This window comes from Periplaneta americana, chromosome 12 (assembly GCF_040183065.1).
Source record: "Periplaneta americana isolate PAMFEO1 chromosome 12, P.americana_PAMFEO1_priV1, whole genome shotgun sequence".
NCBI classification, from domain to species: Eukaryota; Metazoa; Arthropoda; class Insecta; order Blattodea; family Blattidae; genus Periplaneta; species Periplaneta americana.
The window spans coordinates 92,225,954-92,250,487 of NC_091128.1; the positions used below are offsets into that span (position 1 = coordinate 92,225,954).

The 24,534-nt window shown below is 37.6% G+C and overlaps 1 protein-coding gene across 1 annotated transcript in view; it reads right to left on the reverse strand.

Moving 5' to 3' along the window:
* Positions 1 to 12,256: 12,256 nt before the first annotated feature.
* Positions 12,257 to 24,534, reverse strand: part of LOC138710687 (heterogeneous nuclear ribonucleoprotein A1, A2/B1 homolog) — a 30,291-nt gene continuing 18,013 nt past the window's right edge. Inside the window, exons 5-7 of the mRNA XM_069841750.1 lie at positions 22,239 to 22,832; positions 18,653 to 18,982; positions 12,257 to 15,452 (exon numbers count right to left, since the gene is read on the reverse strand). Coding sequence (XP_069697851.1) covers positions 15,391 to 15,452; positions 18,653 to 18,982; positions 22,239 to 22,832 — 986 coding nt within the window. The 3' untranslated portion in view covers positions 12,257 to 15,390. The remainder of the gene's footprint in view (positions 15,453 to 18,652; positions 18,983 to 22,238; positions 22,833 to 24,534) is intronic.

Sequence of the window (24,534 nt, forward strand, 5' to 3'; positions counted from 1 at the left end):
CTCCTTAGGTCAGATACTGTTAGTCCTGTATGATGAGTATGGAAGTAGACAGGATGGCTGAAGATGGTGATAATGATGCCGAATGAACCCAGGGTCTGGCACCAATCGTTACTTAGTATTTGTTCTTAATGGGTTGAGGAAAAACCCCAGAAAAAACCTCAACCAGGTAACTTGTCCCGGTCGGGAATCGAATCTGGGCCACCTGGTTTTGCAGCCAGATGTGCTAACCGTTATTCCACAGGTGTGGACTCCTGGACATGTTCAGTCTAAACTTCAAGTTTCTTAACAAATGCATTAATCGAGCAGTACATATTGACAATATTTTGTTTTCGGCCTTGCAAAGAAATATTGAGTGTGTTTAAGTGTTCATAAATGTCACACAAAAATGCTAAACCACGTATCCACTCGTCATTACTCAATTCTGCTATTGCTCTTCCTTCTGCTTCATATATTCATCAATAACATTAAAATATACGAAGAATCTGACTTCTACACAGCCACCTTACATCACAAAAGTATTGTAGATCTTCAAATTTCTGTTCGAAAGATTGGATTAAATGTCTGAATAGTCAGTGCTTCAATGCACTGTTCTTTATTATGTTTACATTTTGAGTCACATGTCCTCAGATTTTGCAGAAAGGGCTTCTTGGTACAGAATGCAAACAAAGTATAAATATTTTCTACACGTTTTTCCTTAAGAAAGTCTTTGAGCTTGCCAACTAACCTTATCTTATCTCCAATCATCGAGGGAGCTCCATCCGTTGCAATTGGACCAATCTAAATTGTGTTTATTTACAAACATATTTCTCCTCTAGTGATGTCTTCCAAAGGAATCCATTCTAGCATATACTCTCCGACATTTAATTAGTCATCAACTCCTCTTACAAATATTATCAACCGAACTGTGTCAATCAAATCTGTACTTTCATCAAGGGCTAGAGAAAAGTACACAAATTTACGAATTTTCGCATCCACCTGCCTACTTGTATCAGTGCACAACAACTCAGTTCTTTGAGAGAGATACTGTGTCATGAAAGATGCAAGTTTTTTAAATTAGTCAGTTCCTGGGGGCACAAAATTTTTACCACGTCCAACATACATGATTTAACAGACTTTAAGGGCTTTACCTATTTTCCATGCCACAATGTAAAGCTAGTAGTCGTTTTTCTGTCATATTAAATGTTTTAGTAGCAGGAACAGCGTGCTTCTCCTTCAGCTCACTAAGTTCCTTGGCTCGTTCCAGTCCTGAAATAATGAATCGTTAAACGCCATGCAAGTATTCTACAGTTCTATGGTAATAATAATAATAATAATAATAATAATAACAATAATAATAATAATAATAATAATAATAATAATAATATAATCTACGTTCAAGGTCCTCACTAAGCAACCTGGACATTGATCTTTGTGATATGTTGAGCTCCCGTGCCATGACTGACTGCTTCCAGACAGGATTTTGGCGTATCCAAGCCGCCACTGCCTTCTGTGCTGCTGCAGTCCGTACAGTTCGAGGTCGACCCTCCCTTGGGCGATCCTTAACAGACCCGGTTTCAGTGAATCTCTGGATGATCCGGTGAACAAACATTCAACTAATCTTTAGTCTTTTTAAGGTCTGGAAAATTTCACTAGCAGACTTTCCAACCTTATGCAATGCTATTACAGCGACATGATTTTCGTAGTCTCCCCATTCCATGCTTAAAACTGCTGGTATGTGTTGCTTCTGTTACTGACGAACTTGTATGTATGTATTTATTTACACTGCAAGTGGGCAAGCACCCGGTGGCAGTGGTATATACAATATTAACAATACACAGTTAAAATGATAAGCAATACACAATAAAATTTACAATACATAATAAAATTTACAACACATATACAATTTTATACACAATACAATAAGAATACACAATACAATTTAACACAATAATAATAAAACATAAAATAAAACACCTAATTTTACAACACAACCTATATGATTATGTATAGGTCCTACATAATTTTCAATAGTCTTTCACTTTACTCTCATCTCATTCCCTGTAGTGGCACTATGACGCATTTCACTGACACTTTAGCACACATTTCACTGATACTCTGTAACACATTTCACTGACACTATAGAACACATTTCATTGACGCTATAAATTATCACTGATCGGAACTGTTCACTGCACTGTAAAACCATAACTTCACTGACTCACCTCGCTTCACTGATACAACAGTTCAAATAAGTCAAATAATTGCATTCTTATGCATACTGTACTTATAAACAGAACTACATTTAAACTAAACATTTCTAGTCTAAGGCCCTCTTACACGCTATTTTTAAATAATTTACAATTCAAACCAAGGAAGTAAACTCGTCAGGCTAGATAAATACATTCCACCTTAAAAAATTAAATGTTGAATGTCACCTTAATTTTAATTTTCACTTTATACACAACTCTTTAAATTATTCTTGAATCTCCTTAAGGAAGGACAGCCCTCAAAGACCGCTGCAGGTAGGTCATTCCAATCATTTATAGTTCTATTTAAAAATGAGAATTTACCTACATCCGTTTTCTGTTTCCTACATTTGATTTTAAAATCATGATCGTTCCTACCATAGTACGTTGGCTTTTCTAACCGAGCCGTTATGTCTACCCATGCTTTCTGACCTAGATATGCTCTATACAATGATGTTATTCTAGTTTTCCTACGTCTGTTTTCCAAAGTTTCCCATTTAAGTTCTTTTATCGTATCGTTCCCATCTTCTCTTTTACCTTTAACAAATTTAGCTGCCCTATACTGGATTCTTTCTAAGGAATTTATCTGATATATTCTATAGGGATCCCAACATGTAGTTCCGTATTCCATTAACGGTCGCACTAATGTTAGATATGCTATTTCCCTCGATTTGGGGCTAGCCTTTCTCAAGATTCTCATAATAAAGTGAAGTGCCCTCCATGCTTTGCCTGTAACATTATCAACATGCTCTCCCCAAGAAAGTTTGGAGTTTAAATACACTCCTAGGTATTTACAACATTGTTCTTGCGGAATTACAACACCACTGAATTCGTAATTAAGAGTAGTTTCCTCTCGGGTTTTACAAAATGTTATAGATTTACTTTTAGAACCATTTATTTTCATCCTATGCTTTAACGCCCAGTTGTAAATTTTATTCAAGTCTGTTTGAATAGCATCTACATCTGAATTATTTCTAATCTTTCTATAGATAATGCAGTCGTCTGCAAATAGCCTCACATTTGATGTAATATCCTGGCATAGGTCATTTACGTATATTATAAAGAGTAATGGACCCAGAACGCTGCCCTGTGGCACCCCTGAACTTATATTTCCAATTTCCGATATTTCATGACCTACTCTAACTCTCTGGGTTCTACCTTTTAAGAATTCTTGGATCCATAGCACCACTCTTTTATCTATTCCTAGCCTACTGAACTTATCTATTAATATGTCATGTGGCACCAAATCAAATGCTTCCGAAAAGTCAATCACAACTGCATCGATTCTTCCGCCTCTATCTACCTCTTCAGCTAGATCCTGAACCAGCGACGTAATTTGACTATCACATGAGAAGCCTTCCCTAAAACCATGCTGGCGGTTGTAAAACCAGTCTTTCGCATTTAGAACATGACGAATATAATCCGATATCAAATGCTCCATGACTTTACATACGACAGATGTAAGGCTAATCGGTCTGTAGTTTCCGACATCTAATTTATTTCCACCTTTATGTATGGATACCACTATAGCTGATTTCCAGTCACATGGAATAGCTGCATTGTTTATGGAAACATGAAATATACGCATTAAGTATGGAATTATGGCCTCGGAACCTAATTTAAGAATCTCTGTAGCAATACTATCTGGTCCTCGAGACTTCCGATTTTTTAATTTCGTTATTCTCTCTCTAACCCCTTTGGAAGTTATTTTGAAAGTCGAATTTGGTTCACATTCACGGTCTGTGACACAACCACTCCTATCAGCGGGATTATTATTATTATTATTATTATTATTATTATTATTATTATTATTGAAAACCGAAATGAAATAGGAATTTAATAAGTCGGCCTTTTCTTTGTCATCAGTTATACTTTCTCCGTTCTGATTTCGTAAAAGCACTACTCCTTCATTTTTCCCTTTTCTCCTGCGTACATAATTATAAAACTGTCTCCAATTGTTACTTTCATCTTCTTTTAAAATAGTTTTTAGAAAATTTTCCTGAGCTAACCTTTTTTCACACTCAAGTTTCTTAATTAATTCAACATATTTTTCCCAATGCTCATGGCTCCGTTTACGTTTGCTAAATGCGCGCCTTGTCTTTTTCTTTAAGTAGCGAATATAATTAGTGTAATATTCTGGGTCCGGATTTTTCTTAATTATTTTAGAAGGTACACATTTTACTAATGCCTCGAAAATTATACACTTAAATTTATGCCATACATTTTCCATATTTCCTTCAGTCCTTAGAAAGTCATCATGCTTTTGTCGTAGAAACGTTTGTAATTCATGGACATCGGTTTTGTTAAAATTCCAGACAGACACTGGACTTGACCTCGGATTTACTGTGTTTTCCCATAAGATTTCTAATAAGACGCTATTGTGATCACTTATTTTATGAAGACTTTCAGAGTTGACAAAGAGAGAGACAGGTCTTAGTAGGTAAACATCTAAGAGGGCATTGTCACGCGTCGGACCATTTACTACCTGCGTGAAATCTTTACGCCAGATCAATTCATTAACAAGGGTCTGTGCATCTGAATTTGTACCTGAAATCCCGTTCCAGTTAATTTTCGGGAGGTTTAGATCCCCAGCAATTACTACGTTTCGGTCTTCTGATACTGTATTAAGATATTCATTTAGTTTGTGCAAAGTTAAATTGTTTAATTCACTGGGTGGTCTGTAACATGCTATTACATCTAAGGTTTCCAGCCCATTTCTTATCTGAACATTCAATATTTCAACTTCCTCATGTATCCACAGAAGATTGCTACTTATTTCTATCTTAGTACAAACGAAAACTTCCCCTCCCTTTTCACTTCTATCCTTTCTGAAGACTCTATAATCAGATCTAAAAATTTCCGAGTCATTTATGTCTTCCCTAAGCCATGATTCCGTCCCAATTATTACATCTGGATTATAAACATCGACCAAGTTCCAAAACGGAATAAGTTTATTTCTAATACTTCGGCAATTAACCTGCAGTAGTCTTAGTAGGCCTGTCCTTACTTGAACATTCTGAATCCCCGTGGCACCTCGCCGTCACTGCAGGTCTACGCCGCCCGCGGATAGGTCTTCGACCGCACCCCCGCTGACCGCCGGTAGTCCCACGCCCCCGCCGTCGGCTGATGGTCCTTCGGTGCCGCTGCCAGCTGATGGATCCTCGATCCCGCCGCGCCATGTTGTAGTAACTACCCGCGCGAAGAGGGATCCCATGTCTGCAGCTCCCCTCCGATTTAGGTGGATTCCGTCTCTTCCGAAGCATCTGTCGTCTATCCAGGAATTTGGATCGACGAAACGCGCACCAAGACACTCCGCTACCCACTCGAAAGCTTTATTCACACGACCCACTTTTCTCCAGTTCACATCCCTCCGTCTGACGATTCCACTGATGACAATCCCAGCTGCCGGAACCAGGGTGGAGTTAACGCAAGGGTGGTTTATTACCCCTAAAACTGGTTGTACAGTATGAGTCAGAAGTTTGTAACAGTATTTATGGCAGGACTGGGTAATAATAATAATAATAATAATAATAATAATAATAATAATAATAATATAATGGTAATAAAAATAATGATGATGATGATGATAATAATAATAATTTTTTTAAGTAGGTTATTTTACGACGCTGTATCAACATCTCAGGTTATTTAGCATCTGAATGATATGAAGGTGATAATGACGGTGAAATGAGTCCGGGGTCCAGCACCGAAAGTTACCCAGCATTTGCTCATATTGGGTTGAGGGAAAACCCCGGAAAAAACCTCAACCAGGTAACTTGCCCCGACCGGGAATCGAACCCAGGCCACCTGAATAATAATGATAATAATAATAATAATAATAATAATAATAACAACAACAACAACACCTTTCAGTTCTGCATAGTCAGCATGACGTAAAATAGTTCTGCTGTATATTACTTCGTAATATGCCATGAATAAGACACTTCATGTTTTCATTATATTCACAAAAAAAAAAAAAAAAAAAGGCCTTCCCATTCCATTTGAAACTTTCTCTTCTTTGAGTTTGAAGGCTTTGACAACCACTGTTCACTCTGTGTGTATATGCTTGTTTCAAGGCTATAGATAGACTATCCTCAGTTGTGTATGTTCAAGTAAGTGGCATGGTCGAGTGCAAAGGGAACAAAGACATTGGTGATTACCAGTGATTACGGGGATGTAATCGTGAAGTCCTACTTTGGATGCCTCTGCTGTATGATATCTTTGTATGGAACTGTGTGAAAGATACTGTCTACATGTCACCCCCTATCCGAAGACCTCCAAAACAGAATTGTAGCTCAATAACACAGGACAATGGATCGAGTGTGGAGCGTGTTTTCCTATTGCTTGGATGTGCTTAGCTTGAACGGTGCATACATGGAAGTTCTGTAGGATGAAAATTGGGAGGGTTTCGCCACAATTAATAGGTACAAACTGCGTTCTTCTATCTGGTATAAGTCTTTGTTATTAACGTTTAAAATGGCTATATTCTTTTTGAATAGCCATATATTATAAACATTTATTAATGCTATCTTCTGGAGATGTCTTCAGTATGCGTTCCTAGCAACAGAGAGTTGGAACATACTCCATGTGCATAAACAGTTGGATTTTCCAGCTTTGTATAACATAAGGAATGGCCAAAGATAGCAGTCTGTGCAAGCAAGCATTGTTTGGCAATCACTGCCATAAACAAACTGAAGCTTTATCAATGTAAGAACATAACGTTTGTGTCCGAGCTTCTCCATCACAGAAATATCCTAAAATTATTTTATTTGGAAGTCTTATCTAATACATGCATCTCCTCTAACATACATATGATATAACTATTATACCTTGAGTTTCATATCCAAAATCAAATTATGTGCTGGAGACAATAGATGGCTTGCGATATTGTCATTCATTCACAACAATAACAAATCTGAGAAACTGGTGCATTTACAAGACATAAAAGCAAAGCAATATAACAGATAATTAAGATAAAACGGTAATACGAAGTGTACTCAAGTTCTAAAGTCTCCTAATATTTTTCTCAGGACTGGGAGCAGATAGAAATATGTGTTTGAGCTTAAAAATGTCTAAATACATTCATGAAGTCTTTTCAGCAGTTGATTGAAGAACGAAAAAAAAAAAAGCGTCATTGAATTAATTTCTCATTTTATTAAAACTGAGTTCTGTTTTCAGTTCTAGCTATTGGGTTGTTATGCAGTTAACTGCGAAGTATATTGACAGAATCTAATACTGCAAGACAAGTATTTTGAAAAAATAATAGCCATCGTCGAAAGAGTCGTGTTTTATATGTAGTCTGCCTTACAGATGTGTTTGAGAATTATTGCAAAATCAGTCAAAATTGCGGGTGCTCGTGTAAAGGGGGTTAAGTATGATTTCGCTAAACTGGAATAAGTACAGATTTCAACTCTCCACAATTAATTTTTTTTGTGTTAAATGGGTTAAATCATTCTTCCATCCATGATGCAGTTACAGTACTCTGTATTTTATGACAAAGAGGTTTTATTCAGTACCAAAGGAGAGAAGTTTACATACCTTACAATTTGACTTACCCCCTTTACATAAGCAACTACGAAATTTCCACTGAAACTAGATTTCCCACTGCCCACCGTTTAATGAATTTTAGCTCCTGACAGAGGACCAAAAAAACTAGATTTATTGGATAAACAACTCTGTTTGCAACAATGGCTGAAATTAGCTGCTCTACAGGTTCCTATGTATGTTCACAATGTAAAATTAAATGTATTGCAGATTTAAATATTATTGTTATACATACAGAATACGGACTGTTCTGCACATGCTTAACAATATATAGCCAAAAATAAATTAAAAAAAAAAAACTTCCTGTTATAATAAAATCTAAATTTTTTAACAGAGAAAATAAACAAACTGCTAGTTCACAGGACTAATGGCTTCAGCAGCTGGGTGCCTGGTTCTAATGAGTGCACTGATTGAATGATTACTTTTTTTTTTTTTTAATTTTATTTTAGTAGGTTATTTTACGACACTTATTAACATCTTAGGTTATTCAGCATCTCAATGAGATGAAGGTGATAATGCCGGTGAAATGAGTCCGGGGTCCAGCACCGAAAGTTACCCAGCATTTGCTCATATTGGATTGAGGAAAAACCCTGGGAAAAAACCTCAACCAGGTGACTTGCCCTGACCGGGAATCAAACTCGGGCCATCTGGTTTCACAGCCAAATGCACTAGCCGTTACTCCACAGGTGTGGACAATGATTACTTGAAGACATGAAATAATTACTCTGTCTGCCATTATAATTCACTCTGGCTCCAACCCTATCTGTTTGATTGACCTTTTTTACACAATAATCACAGAAATATTGGGTATATGGGATATATATATATATGTACAAACTTCAGGCATGGGTTCCTTACACCAAAAGAAGGAAAAACGTTCATATGAACATATGTCCCATAACCCTTTGTTTCCCCGTTATTCATTTATTACTAAAAGTTTGCGTTCAATGGCCTTTGAGGTCCAACCTCAAAACTTCATTTCTTTATGCACTCATTCATAGAAGGCTGTGCCTCGTTGTATCAGAAATGGACTGCAGATGGCGAAGTGTTGCCATGGAGACTTGTTTACATGTGTCATTTGTCATTAGTCTGTCTTCAACGTTGCAATTGTAAACGTGGAGTGAGTTAACGTGTTTCGTTCAACTATGGCAGGACGATATTCATTTCGTGAGCAGGCTGACATCATTTTTATGTATGGTCGCGAGGCTGTACAGCTGTATCAGATGGCGTTTCCAGACCGAAGGCAACCGAATCATCAAACCTTTGTTGCTGTGTATCGTCGCGTTGCTGAGACAGGAACCGTTGCACCACAGACTGGTGATCGAGGAAGACCAAGAGTTGTTCGTACGCCGAACCTCGAAGAAGACATTTTACACTGTGTCGAAGACGATCCAGGTATTAGTACAAGACAATTGGCGGTGGCAACTGGTACATCACACAGTACAGCATGGAGGGTACTTCACGAGCAGCTCTTGTATCCGTATCATATGCAACGTGTGCAGGGCCTTTCGCCTGCCGATTATCCACCACGGGAGAACTTTCGCCGATGGTTTCTAGCACAAATAGCCAATCCATTGTTTGTCTCATCAGTTTTGTTTACAGACGAGGCAACGTTTGGGAGAGATGGAATTACCAATTTCCACAATGAACACGTATGGGCTGATCATAATCCTCGTGCTGTATTTCAGGCTAGACATCAGCAACAATTTAGGATTAATGTGTGGGCTGGAATTGTAGGTGACTGTCTCGTAGGTCCATACGTTCTACCAGCAGGTCTTACAGGTGCTATCTGCAGGGACTTTATCCAAAACACTCTTCCATAATTACTGCACGAAGATGTGCCTCTGAACATAAGACAAAACATGTGGTTCATGCATGATGGGGCTCCAGCACATTTTAGTTGCCTTGTTCGAGATACACTGACTGGTGTCTACCATGACAGATGGAGAGGCAGATGAGGACCAGTTCAATGGCCATCACGTTCTCCCGACCTCAATCCTTTGGATTTTTATCTTTGGGGGCACCTTAAACAATTGGTTTATGGAGCAGACATCCCGGATCAAGAAACTCATCGACGTGTCATGGAAGCCTGCGAAACCATTCAACATCATCCCGGAGCATTTGAAAGGGTGCGACAGTCCATGATTCGACGAGTGCATGCATGTCTAGAAGCAAGAGGACATTTCGAGCATTGGTTATGAGTTTTGTGTGTTGGCATATTATGAGTGTACCAATGTGTTGAACAGTTCCTAACGGGGAAACAAAGGATTATGGGACATATGTTCATATGAACTTTTTTCCTTCTTTTGGTGAAAGGAACCCATGCCTGAAGTTTGTACACGTATTTTTGATACACCCTGTATATATATATATATATATATATATACCGTAAAGTGGGGTGACTTTGAACAGTAATTTAGTGCCTTTCTAAATTAAATGCTGTATCAAATTGCGAAAAAACTGAACTAATTTATTGACAACTCAAACAGTTTTTTCGCAATTGGGCACAGCATTTAATTTAGAAAAGCGCTAAATTACTGTTCAAAGTCACCTCAGCGTTCAAAGTCACCCCACTTTACGGTATATATCACACTGTATATGCCTACATGTATATCAAATAAAATACATTACAGTACAGTGTTAAAGAAAATACATATTGTACTTTATTACTTCAATTCGAGTAATTCGATTATAGATGTTTCATGCAATCATTGGGATTTTCTTAAATCCCGTAGCTTTTTTTTGTCCAATGTTTAAAGTAATAAATTCATGTTTCATCCCACCAGAGAATGCTGGATAAGGAATTGTCACCATCAGCTTCATAATGAGCAAGCAAATCTGAACAGATGATTTCTTTTTTGTTCTCTAAAAACTGTAGCTATTGTTAAAAATAAGATAATTTACTCCTATAGATGAAGTATAGGAAAGTGTATGTTTAATATGTAAATAAATACAAATAATGGATACTAATACTCTGTTTGCATAGTGTGTTCGTAGTTCATTTAGTGTTCTGCCCAAGGACAGGTCTTTCACTGCAAACCCAGCTTTCTCCAGTTTTTTCTATTTTCTGCCTTCCTCTTTGTTTCTTCATATGATCCATATATCTTAATGTCGTCTATCATCTTATATCTTCTTCTACCCCGAACTCTTCCCCCATTCACCATTCCTTCCAGTGCATTCTTCAATAGGCAGTTTCTTCTCAGCCAGTGATGTAGCCAATTCCTTTTCCTCTTTCTGATTGTTCGTAGTAATCAACTATAATTTACAGTAGAATTCCTTGTATCCGGGCAACTGTGGGACAAAGCCAGTACCAGAAAACTGATTTTGCCAGATAATTGGAAAAATACGTTTATAGGTTATGTAAAGACATACTGTACTGCACAAACATTTTTTTCCATGTTTAAATTTAGTTTTTCATATAGGTATGTAGGTATTTAAAAATAAAGTTTCGAAATACCTACATTTATTTTTAGTACTGAATACGGTAATGTACATTCATCACTTCATAATTTATTGTAATGCATAACAGCATAAAAAAAATAACGTTTTCGTAACCTTAAGGCAATTTTAAACAATGGCCATGTGACATGAAGAGCAGTTTAGCCAATGTCGCAACTATGAAGATGAAATAGAGCTCGATGATTTGAACCTCTTTAACATATCTCTAATGTCTTCTTGTTTATATATATACTATCTATCACCCGAATGAAACCTTTACACGCTGTAGGAAGAAAGAATTTCACACTTTCCTATTTAGACTCGTCCAACGTCCCTTTGAACAGGCGAGTTCAAGTGGTAAATTTAAAGATATCATTTCTGCGAATTGTTTGCAAGGCCCAAGTGACAGCTTACTGATCTCCAGGGACATGTCTATGTTTTCATGTATGAACAATGTAAAGAGTAAACAACATGCGGCATGTGCAATCTATGAAAACCACTCACATCTTCGACTCCTCTTTTGCATGAATGACGAAAATAAATAAACTGCTGGTTCACAAGGCTAATGGCTTCAGCAGCTGGGTACCTGGTTCTAATGAGTGCACTGACTGAATGATTAGCCAAAATCGTTGTTTTGATATTGCAGGTTAATTGAGTGCCTGGATTTTACTGTACATCTCCACAAATGTGTGCTATTCTATACTCCTCACTTAGTCTCTTTGGAATACTTCAATTGGTGGATAATTTTGTTGACACTATCCACAGAGATTCTAAGCTGGACAGCTAGTTCATTGGTTGTGATTTGTCAATCATTCAAAATAAGGGTATTGGCACATTCCGTCATTGCAGATGTCACAGTTGTATGTGGCTGCCTAAAGAATGGGACATTAGACAGATTGTCTTATTTTGCTTCTCATAATGACAGCCGGTTCACCGACTGTCGGTGTTTTAGCACACAGCCAAATAACGTAGGAAGACCTCCACCTCCATGTATACTTTCGAAAGGTTATTGAAGCAAAGTCAATGGTGGCAAAAATCAGAACTACATCTCATGTTACACAATCTGATCAGTATTACAGATATCCATTATACAAACAATATTATTATTAATATTTTTCACATTATTCTCCAAAGGAGCATAATGGTTTTTGGTCTGACATACAGATATGAATATAATGGTTGAACACTAAAACTGAAAACCACTGATAACACATTCCCTCTGTTACCCGATCTGTTCACATAAATGGATTGTGTCTTTAATATTCAAATGTAATAGGTATGCCAACATCTAACCACTGACCAACTGAACAAATGTGGTTAATATAGCTACTTTGTCGTAATGCAAGAGGGTTGAAAGATGGTCTATATAAAATGTAATTGTTTTCTAACAAAAGTTGACTGCAAGAAAAAAATTGTGTTGCATTACTTACTGAATGCCCCTTGTAATAGGCAAGATAAAGAAAAAAGAAACAAAAAATAGGTATTACAAATAGCACAATAAAATAAAAATGATGCAGCCAATTATACATGTCTAAAACTAAATTATTCTATTAACCTACCATTACCATCACCGCACAATCACCAATGCTGTGATACAATAAACAATTGTCTGCTAGCATAGCCAATGAAAAATGACTGCTAATATGCTGGCAACATTCTCCTTGGACATTTCCTCCTGTGCGGTCCACCAACACTATTTCTAATTCTTTATTTCATAGATGGTGACACTGTAAAACTACATATGAATAAAGACCTGGACCAAAAGTGCAATAACATTATTAGTGAATAAAAGGAGTATTTAGCCTAGACCAAAGCATAAGAGATCGAGAACTATGACAAGGTTAGAGTGAGTTAGATAAGGAGATAGGTAAGTGCAGAAACACATTTGCCTCCATAACTATACTATCTGTTTTTAAATGTTGAAACATTACTGCAACAGCTTCCACCAGAGACTACTCTAATACAATGTGTCTCACGCAGCCAATCACAACACTTTAAATGGCTAATATTCCTTCTTGGTTTCTAATTGTTGTATAAAAGGAAATGTGGTATTTAGGGCAGGCAGGTGGGTCATAAAATATTCTCACAGAAAACACATTTCTCTCAACAAACCAGGTGACCCTCCTTACATGGGTACTATTATCGTATATTCGCTTCTAAAGCTGAAGTGAAACTGAAAGTTATGTAACCAAGTTTTCAGTTAGGTAATCCTGTTTTCCATAAAAATATGTGACTCAAAGAAATTGTTCACTCACAACATTTATCTTAAGTTATAAACATTAATACAATTAAATTAATTGTATTAATGTAGTACAAGTGACTTATCTGAAAATAATAATGTCTATCAAATTAATTTATAAAGTTATGACAAAAAAAGTGTTGGATAGTTTAACACTTTATGAATTACAATGAATAATGTGCACGACATTGCAACTAATTGATTCACAATTGTTTGTCTGTATATGCACATGTTTTGCTAATTATATTCAATTTATCTTTTTAAGTGCAACGTAAGAAACACTCTTTAGAAATAAGGAGTAAAGAAAGGTATACAAAATGAGGAAAAAAAGAGCAAATGAAAAAATGAAGAACGGGAAATGCAGTAAATAAGACAAATATAGAAGAAAAAGAAAGGACAAAAAGAGAGAAAAAATTACAGAAGGAATATGAAAGAACAATGAGAAAGGAAATACAGGGTGGCGCATAAGTCGCCATACAGATGATGTTGCCTTTCCATTTATATTCTAGATTTTAATTAACCTGTGCATGGGGTGTGACGGGCATCATAACAAGCATATTCTTTGACAGCATAACTCATTCAAGCACTGTATGTTCTGTAATACATGTCAATAAATAAATGTAAATTATCTGTATGGCGACTTATGCGCCACTCTGTATATAGAAAACTAGACATAGATGAATAGAGATGGCTGGGTTACTGGCTAAGAAGAAACTGCCTGCTGAAGGATGTACTGAAAAGAAAGAAGGGGAAAAAGTTCGGGGCAGAAGAAGATAGACAACATTAAGATATATGGCGGAGATGAAGAGGAAGGCAGAAAAGTGGGAAGACTGAGAATGCTGGGTTTGCAGTGAAGGACCTACCCTAGGGGAGAAAACTATTAATGAAAGGACGAACAGAGAAAGAGAACAAACAAAGAAGGATGGGAGGAAAAAAAGAAAAAGAAACAGAAAGGATTGATTGAAAGAAGGAACAAAGGTAGAAAGAATAAGAGGCTGAAGTAAATAATTAATTAAATAAATAAAGAAAAACAAAACAGGACAGACAGAAAGAAAATATGAAAGAAGGATAGACAGACAGAAAGAAAACATAAGAAGAATAAGGTAGAAAGAATACGAGATTGGAGTAAAGAATTAGTGAAATAAATAAAGGAAACAGAAGAAAAGAAAAAAAAATATGAAAGAAAGATAGACTGAAAGAAAACAAGAGAAGAATAAATTAAGACTAAATTTTACATTATTCATTCATATGATGAAGGATGGATTCAACGAGAAAAATTCTCTCTGGCACTGGGACTCGTACCCGGGTTTTCAGCTCTATGTGCTGATGCTTTATCCACTAAGCCACACCGGATTCCAGTTCTGATGCCAGATAGAATCCCCTCAGTTTAAGTTCTATCTCTCAGTTTTCCCTTTGGTGGCCTACCCTTATGTACTGTGTCACAGAATAGGTGACAGTGGCACAATGTCCAATGCACTATGTACAGAGGTGCACTCATTACGAGTGACTTAGTGGCTGGGATCCGATGGGATGAGCGCCGTCTTGAATCCTAAATGGCTTAGTAGATAAAGCATCAGCAAGTAGAGCTGAAAAACCGGGTTCGAGTCCCAGTGCCAGAGAAAATTTTTCATTCATTTCATTGTGGTACCGGTATGCAGAGTATTTACGAGATGCACACACATTTCCACACCCTCAAAAACTTCTGTTGTGCAATCAAGAAACAAGTCAAATGGTAACACCATTTTACATATTTCATGTGTAACATTCCAGATAATTATTATTCAGTTTATTTTTAAACTCAGTGAGTAAATGAAACAAGAGACATTCAACTTGGAAATGTATATTTTTTTTATCTATATTATAAAGTCGTCCTCAATCACACACATCGCTCTGTTTTTTTGTGGTTGGATAATGCTGGTACTTGTAATTCTACATGTATTCTCTTCATATCTGGCCTCCAATATTTCCACTTGGTCGTCTAGATGTAGTATCAGTATTGGAAGAACCTAAGAAAGGAACACACAGATCATGAAATGCCAACATATAATACCAATAATAGTAATAATAATAATAATAATAATAATAATAATAATAATAATAATAATAATAATAATAATAATAACAATAATAATAATAATAATAATAGTAATAATAATAACAATAGTAGTAGTAGTAGTAGTAGTAATAATAATTCATGTATTGATATTTATGTGCTGGATAACAGCATAGTAATAATAATAATAATAATAATAATAATAATAATAATAATAATGATGACGATGATGATAATGATGTTGTTTAGTCAACTATCCGAAGATAGGTCTGAACCTCACAAGTGATACCAACAAGGCATCACTTATCAGGCAACTAAGCCAGGAGATCCCCCCTACAAGCCACATGATCTTTAAGTTGGTGAGGGGGACTTGTGAGTATCCAATGAAACCGGGAGCTGTACTGGCAGAGTTACTCATACCAGAGAGGTCATGGTGGAGGTATGAGACAAAGAAGCGGCTTCCACCCAAAATTCACCCAAAGGGACTCCCAATTGGAAGACCTCAGCAAGTCTCCCAACTGGAGTACCGCTACTATATATGGGCTCTGGTCTACTCAAACCAAGGTGTAAATGCATCATGCCGAGGGCTGTATGGCACTGGAGTAGTAAAATAACAGTGTCACTAACGTTCTTTGGAGAGCACCAGGTGAAAGCCTGCGGTATTTAGCCTTCCCAATACAATCGGGGCTCTGTGTTGGGTGACCTTTATTTACTCAGTACTCGTGGGACTTCTACGGAAGAACTGATTCAAGTATCTAAAACAAAGAGGAGTGACAGGGACTCTCCAGTTGAGGAAAACCTATCACCTAACAAGGAAATGGGCATCACTGCCTCTTCTATAAATCGGCTAACCTGAGCACTAAAAAGTTATCAGGGGCAGCTAGAAGGAAACTGAAAAGGGCTAGGGCCAAGGAGAAAGGAACTGAGAGCACTACATAACCGGGTCCCTCTCCTCAACCTAGCTGTAGTGGGAGCCAAGCTGGCCCAGGGACTTCTAAAAGAACTAGAACCAGTACACATACACTACCTACAGCAAAGGCTAAACCTGTTAAGAGACAAAGGGGCACTGAACCTGGAGTAGTCTCCCATAGGAAAGCCTTAGCTTCATACAAGGTGGCTGGTCATTGGGGTATCCTATCCTGATGACAAGCTTGTAGTCGAAGACATCAAGCACATTCAGGTGGCGATTCTGAGGGAGGATAGATGAGGCACAATCTGACAAATCTCTACCACTCCTCACGACATTCTCACTTCAAGACAGGGCTCTGATCTACCGATGTGAGATTCAGGAGTCCTGCAACTGGCTCCAAAGACATCTAAATGGAATTCAAATCAGGAACAATTTTGTCCTTAAGGCAGTGGAGGCTAAAGACCTTCCCAAACCATTTTAGGTGGCATTTAAGACCCGGGATCTAACAAATGGTGACCCAGAAGTGCTTCTTAAATGCATACAGCTGCTTAACCGGGGGCTCTGTACAGAGCACTGGAAAGTAGTTCACAGACAGACTGATTCTACTGGGCAGCAATTAATCATGATGATTGACAGGAAACCTATTTGATCCCATTAAAAAGGTGGCTCAGGAAGAACAGGAGTCAGTAGCTGAGGAGGAGGATTCTCTGGAGTCCATGGATGTTGGAATCTCTGGGGGACTTCAACTCAAGAGGTTGTCTAAGATAAGTGTTTTGATTTATTAATTATGAAAATAATTCAAATTAATTTACAACACTGTAAGGCAGCTTCTGTCATACCGAGCAAGAAGCTAGCTGAGAAAATTATAGACATCGCTCTCATTCAAGAACTTTGGATATACAAGGGTTTTATCAGAGGAGTTAACTGGGTACTGGGGGGACACACTATAGTCCCAATACTGAAAAGCCAAGCCCTGCATTTATGTTAGGAACTGAATTAATGCTTTGCTCCACGTGAAGTTTTCTTCTAGGGATGTGACAACTACTGAAACATCCGTAATGGAAGGGGGCAGAAAAAGGACTTTGTCTTCATCTGCGTACCTTCCTTATATGAACCCAGCCCACCATCGGAAACAGTGTGGAGATTAATTGCCCATTGCTATGAGACGGGTAAGGAAATCATTTTAGGGACTGATGCCAATGCTCACCATGTGCTGTGAGGAAGTACTGACATCAGTTCGAGGGGCGAACAGCTGGTGGAATATCTCGTAAGTACTGACCTAAATATTTTTAACAAAGGTAACGAACCAACTTTTGCTAATTCACAGAGGAGGGAAGTTATCGACATAACACTAGGGACCAAATTAGCTGAGAACGGAGTTTCTGCATCCAATCATAGGTACATCTACTTTAGAATTAAATCTCAGATCACTAATCCAGTGATCAATAGGAACCCAAGGAAAACTGATTGGGATGGATATAAAAAAGACCTTTCAGCACTAGTATCGGGTATCTCTAGAAACATTCGTTCTATAATAGATGTGGAGTTGGCTGTTGATCGGCTGCAACAGTCCATTCTCCAATCTTATCATAATAATTGTCAAGCTAAGGTTGCTGGCTCGCCAAGGCAGATTCCTCAGTGGTCTAAAGAGCTAAGCCAACTTAGACGTAAAAGAAGGAAGCTTTTTAAACTTGCACGAAGAACTGTGATTGGACCACCTATCGGAGGGAACTTACCTGTTACAATAAGGCTATTCGTAAAGCCAAAGGCAGGCTTGGAGGGAGCACTGTGAGGGGATGGAACGACACCTCTTTTCTGGAATACCCAACTTTGAATTTCTTCTTCCATAACCTGACACTTCATAGTGTTCAATATCGAATGGGTAATGGTCGACAAAATAAAATATCTACTACACTATTTTGGGAGGTGGAAACAAATGCTCAAGCACGCATGACCACGCGCGCGCACGCACGCACGCACGCACGCACGCACGCGCGCGCGCGCGCACACACACACACACACACACACACACACACACACACACACACACACACACACACACACACACACACACACACACACACACACACACCATAAACTATGAATTTATCATAACTAGGCTATTTCTTATTTTTTTAAACATTTATTCTTGGAAATACAACTACTAGTTTGCATTGTTGAGGAGATAGACGAAATTGAAGCTACAGAAAGCTTAGTGATATCAAATTATTCATCATACATACCTGGGTAAGGACCTGGTCTTCCATCATTGCCTCCATATCCACCCCTCATTGGACCTCCAGTATAATTCTGCTGATAACCACCACCAAAATTAGTATTACTGTTGTTCCAGAATCCTGCTGGACCCGGACCTGAGCCTGGGCCTCCTGCTGCTCCTTGTCCCATGCCCCTACCATCATTCCAGTTGTTACCACTATTTCCCATGGGACCACCTGTCGCACCACCTTGTGGATAATTGTTGTTCATGGGCGGCCCTCCACCACCAGGTGGACAGTTATTATTCACTGGGGGTCCTGGAGGACCATTACGTGAATTATTATCCATGGGGGGACCTGCAGTCAAAATAAAAGGCAGAGCAGAAATTTAGTTCCAGATTAAGAGTCCAATAACTCAATTGTTTACATAGATAACCCCAAAACACGCAATTTTATGTCAAATGGATCTAACATTGCATCATTTTTGCGCGAAGCACTTGTAATTAATATATCCTCTCATCAAACCCTACCTAACCTTGTCACTGACAGTGGGCCTATTTATCACTAGTCTATCTCCTCATCAAACCCTATCCAACCTTATTACTAACAATGCATCTAACTGACACCAATACATCTTAAATCTCCTCATCTTGTCGCTAACAGTGGTGTTATCTGTCAGTAATGTTCAAAACAATAGAGGGAGAGAGAAAAAATCAAATTTTTCCTGACAACAATGCCACAGGTGAACATCATGCCCATATGTCGGCGTGATATAATTAGTTCCAACTGGTTGCCATCGTAACGGCATGTCTCAAAGCTGCTGTACCTAATTCTCAACTTTAGCAGAAATAATCAGACTGTCAGTAAATATTATGGCAATTATGTTGTTTGTTGTTTTCTAATGCCAGGCGTTTGACAATAAAGTCATTTGACCTCTTGCACTCCAATATTTTTCAAAAATATTATCATGGCCAACCACTGAAGCACAGATTTTGAGGTGTTCCGAATCCATTTCTTGGTTTGAGTTGCACAATAGGCAGTTAGGGGACTGATATATTCCAATTCTATGCAGGTATTTGGCCAAACAATCATGGCCTGTTGCCAATCTAAATGCAGCTACAGACGATTTTCGTGGTAAATTGGGAATTAACTGTGGATTTTGATGCAGAGAGTTCCATTTTTTCCCTTGAGATTGTGTTATCAAATTTTGTTTGTTGAAGTCTAAGTATGTAGATTTAATAAATCTTTTCACAGAGTAAAACGTAGATTTAGTAACAGGTCTGTAAGTAGCAGTGCTGCCCTTCTTTGCTAAAGCATCCACATTCTCGTTTCCCAGGATTCCACAATGGGATGGTATCCATTGGAATACAATTCTTTTATTGAGTGATATTAATTGAGAGAACATTTTAGTTATTTCTGCTGTTTGAGATGAAGGTGTGTGTTTAGAGACTATTGATAGAATAGCTGGTTTGGAGTCTGACAATCTAACTGCATTTTTAAATTTATTGATGTGGCATAGAAGATTCCTGAGATTTTCACTTATTGCAATGATTTCTCCATCAAAACTTGTTGTTCCATACCCAAGAGATCTATAAAGTGAGAAGAGACAGCATGTAACACCTGCACCGGCACCTTGTTCTCTGGAGATCAAGGATCCGTCAGTGTATAAACGAAGCCAGTTTTGTGGAGGGTACCTAATATTAATTGTCTCTAAAGACAATTGTTTTAGTATTTCAGTGTTTACTTCTGATTTTAGTATTTTTTCTGTTAAATTTAGATTATATTCTATATTTAATAGAGTTAAAGGGTTTGGTTTAATTTGTAGGTTTTCTTTTAAATTCGGGATATTGATTTTCTGTTTTAATTCTTGAACAATGGATATGAAACTTTTTTGAGTTTTCAATCTACAGACAGGACTGTATGAATGCCAATTGTTTCCTGGTAATCTAATAAGTTTTTCATATTGAATCAGTGCTTTTTCTTCTATTGCCATTTTGATGCTATTATATTAGTGAGGAATCTCAAAGAATCTATTGGAGTTGTTTTGATTTCACCAGTAATGAGTCTGAGAGCTTGGTTTTGAACATATTCTATTTCGTTAATGAAAGGTGAAGTAATTAAAATTTCTCCGCATTATGTCAGCACTGGCTGTATAAACATTTTGTATGTAGTGTTCAAAGTATTCCTAGAGCATCCCCATTTCTTTCCTGCTAGTCTTTTTAGAAGGGAGAATCTTTTACGAGCTTTTTCAGAAATGTATTTCAAATGGTTGCTCCATGTTAACTTACTATCGAAAATAACTCCAAGATATTTGGATTCATAAGTCCTAGGAAGGTGTTGGCCATTGTATTGGATATTGAATTCTCTTTCTTTTTTACCAAGTGAAAATATTTGGTAGTTACTTTTGCTTAAATTGAGTGTCATCAAATTTGATGTATTCCATTCATGTAGTTGATTTAGAGCTTTAAGAGCAGAATTTTGAATTCTGTCTCTATGTCTGTAAGATCCGGAAGTCCACAAAACTATATCATCTGCAAATAGTGCTGTTTTCATGTTTGATTCCTCTAATAGGTAGGGCAAGTCATTTATATAAATATTGAATAAAGTTATGGCAATTATTATAATATAATTATATAAAAAAAATACAGTTAACTACTGTTACAAAACTATTCATTCTTTCATAGAGTTCTGCCCAAGGGCAGGTCTTTCACTGTAAACCCAGCATTCTCCAGTCTCTCTTATTTTCTGCCTTCCTCTTTGTCTCCTCATATGATCCATATATCTTAATGTCGTCTATCATGTGATATGTTTTTCTGCCCCGAACTCTTCTCCTATTCACCATTCCTTCCAGTGCATTCTTCAGAAGGCAGTTTCTTCCCAACCAGTGATCCAGCCCATTCCTTTCCCTCTTTTTTATCAGTTTCAGAATCATTCTTTCTTCATCCACTCTTTCCAACACAGCTATACTTCTTACTCTTCTGTCCATTTCACATGCTCCATCCTTCTCCATATCCACATTTCAAATATTTCTATTTGCTTCTCTTCACTTCCTCGTAATGTCCATGTTTCTGCCCCACACAAAGCACTTCACTAGTCTCTTCCTTAGTTCTTTCTTCAGGTGTTCCTTTTTCTATTAAAATCTTTCTTTACCATTGCTATCCTCCGTTTGATTTCTTGGCAGCAGCTCATGTTACTGGTTATAGTACACCCCAAGTATTTGAAGCTGTCCAGTTGCTCTACTGCCTCATTTAGAATTCGCAAGTTTACCTTCTTTAGTTTTCTTCCTATGACCATGGTCTTCGTCTTGATGGCATTCATCTTCATTCCATACTGCTCACAACTGTCATTTAGCTCCAGTAACAATTCGGCTGGGCTCTTCAAGAACTGTTGTGCCACGGATTATTAGTTCATTAAAACGCATTTCAATAGTTAATCAAATCGTTAATCATATATTAAAATTAATTGGTTCAGTTCAATTAATCAATTACATCGATAGCTCTACTTACAACATTTCTCCATTAAGACCGATATTTTTTTTCTAGACAAGAAAATTCCTTCAAGCATAAAATTCAAAATGCATACATACTACATTTCATTCTAGGGCATGTCTTACCTCCCCATCTACTGTCTCTATTAGGTCCACCTCTATTATTCCAACCAGAAGGTCCTGTAGATCTGCCGCCATTATTCCACTCTCCTGGTCCTCCTCCTCCTCCTTGTCCTGCAGGTCCCCTTCCATTATTCCACACTCGTGGTGGTCCTCCCCCTCCTTGTCCTGTAGGACCACCACCATTATTCCATACTCCTGGCCCTGCAGGACTGCCTCCATTATTCCACACTCCTGGTCCTCCACCTCCTGGTCCTGCAGGACCGCCTCCATTATTCCACACTCCTGGTCCTCCATCTCCTCGTCCTCTGGGACTGCCTCCATTATTCCACACTCCTGGTCCTCCATCTCCTCGTCCTGCAGGACCGCCTCCATTATTCCACACTTCTGGTCCTCCTCCTCTTCCTCCCCCTCCCCCTCCTGTGTTCCAATCACCAGGAGGAGATGGACCAAATCCATTATTCCAGTTTGCAGGGGCACCACCACCTCCATCATTCAAGTTGTCTGAAGTGACACGTTTCTTTGGTGGTGGCAACTGTGATCTGCGCAAGGCTTTCTTGCAATCAATTACTGCTCCTTTAATGGCATGAGGTTTTTGTACTGGAACAGAAAAGTCAATATTTAATGTGTAATTTTGGATGCAATGCAACCAATATTTTATACAAATGAAAATTAAGCCTGAAAAAACGAGGCCCAATTTATCGCTCAATACACTTGTCTTCCTCCATAAAGGGAATTTTTGCATAATCCCATAATGGATGCACACACTGGTGCAAATGCTCACGCACACACACAGTGTCAAAATGATGCAAATTAAATAAAAAGATTAACACTTATACTTCCATACTACTTGTATTAGAAAGCCTGGCATTCCTGCTCCAGTGATAAGGACCTGACCAAGGATGTAACCAAACTTCACCTGCACATTGCTATTGATGAACATCAGAGAAAAGGTTACGTGTGGATGGAATGCCACAATTCAGACCTGAGTTCATTTCGTTTATGTACTCTAAGCAAATAGTACAGACGTGGATAAATTATTAGCAAAATTTACGATTTTGTGACATATTTTTACAAAATTTGACTTTTCAATTTAAACTACTGTTTAACATTTTTATGATTATAGTATTCAGAAATATGTAAAAACGTCAACTGTAGTCTAAATTTAAAAGTCAAATTTTGTAAAATTATACCATAAAAATAGTTAGTTTTGCTAATAAAATTTGTCCACGTCTGTATTATGTGAAAGGCTGGTGAGTGTGCATTTGGAAATGAAACTGATTTTCGAACCAGTGCAATTTCTCCTTTTATTATGAAATTATTTACTGGGTTTATATTAAAATATGTCAAAATTTTTAAACCGCAATTATTTCCACATGATTTCAAATTACAGATAATCATGTTTTAATTCTCGTGACACTTGGCTATATGAAGAAAGATTTCCTGGTAGGAATATCCCACAAGAACAGACATTTATTTCAGTCTGTCAGCACACCTGTGACACAGGAAGTGCAATACCTGTCTTCATAATAGTGGTAATAAACGACCTGATAAAAGTGTCAAAATGGAAGAAGAAATCTTGAATATGGTGAAACAAAATCCAGGCCGTAATAGTCATGCTATTGATCATGAGGTTGGTGTATCACATCGGACTGCTCTAAGAATGTTTAGGGAACTGTTATTATGCCTGTATTACATCCAGTGCGTACAATGCCTATCAATCACCACGTAATTTTCATCCATGTGTGTTGTTCTGTGATTGGCTACAAAATCAGTATATGCAGAATCCATATTTTGTAGGGTGTATATCATGGTTATGAATCTTGCTTCACGCAAAACAGTATTATAAACTTTTATGCTCGACCATGCTGAAATGTAGTAATTATACACCTGGTAGTAGCCCTTTAATGCACTTCATTAAAGTACACCTATTCATTATAGTTCAGTTGTTCAGCCAATGAGAAATCACCATTGTACCATTATAAAAGCGCAAGTATAAATTATTCTCGGATATGCAATCGAAAGACAACTCAAAACGTCACAGAGGGTGGAAATCCAATACTGTCGCAGAAGGTTATGTTCTGTTACTATAATAATTAGTATTGATTGTAAATAATATTCAAATACATTCAATTTGTCATCTCGTTTTTCAATTCTAAATCAATTTCCAGGTTATATCAAAATTAATGTTCATGTTATTCTCTAGATTATATCAAGGTCAATGACATTCGTTCCTCGGAAAAAATCAATACTTTCGCGTCTGCGCACATCTCACAATTTAGGTCAGTTCCGCTCCTCACTT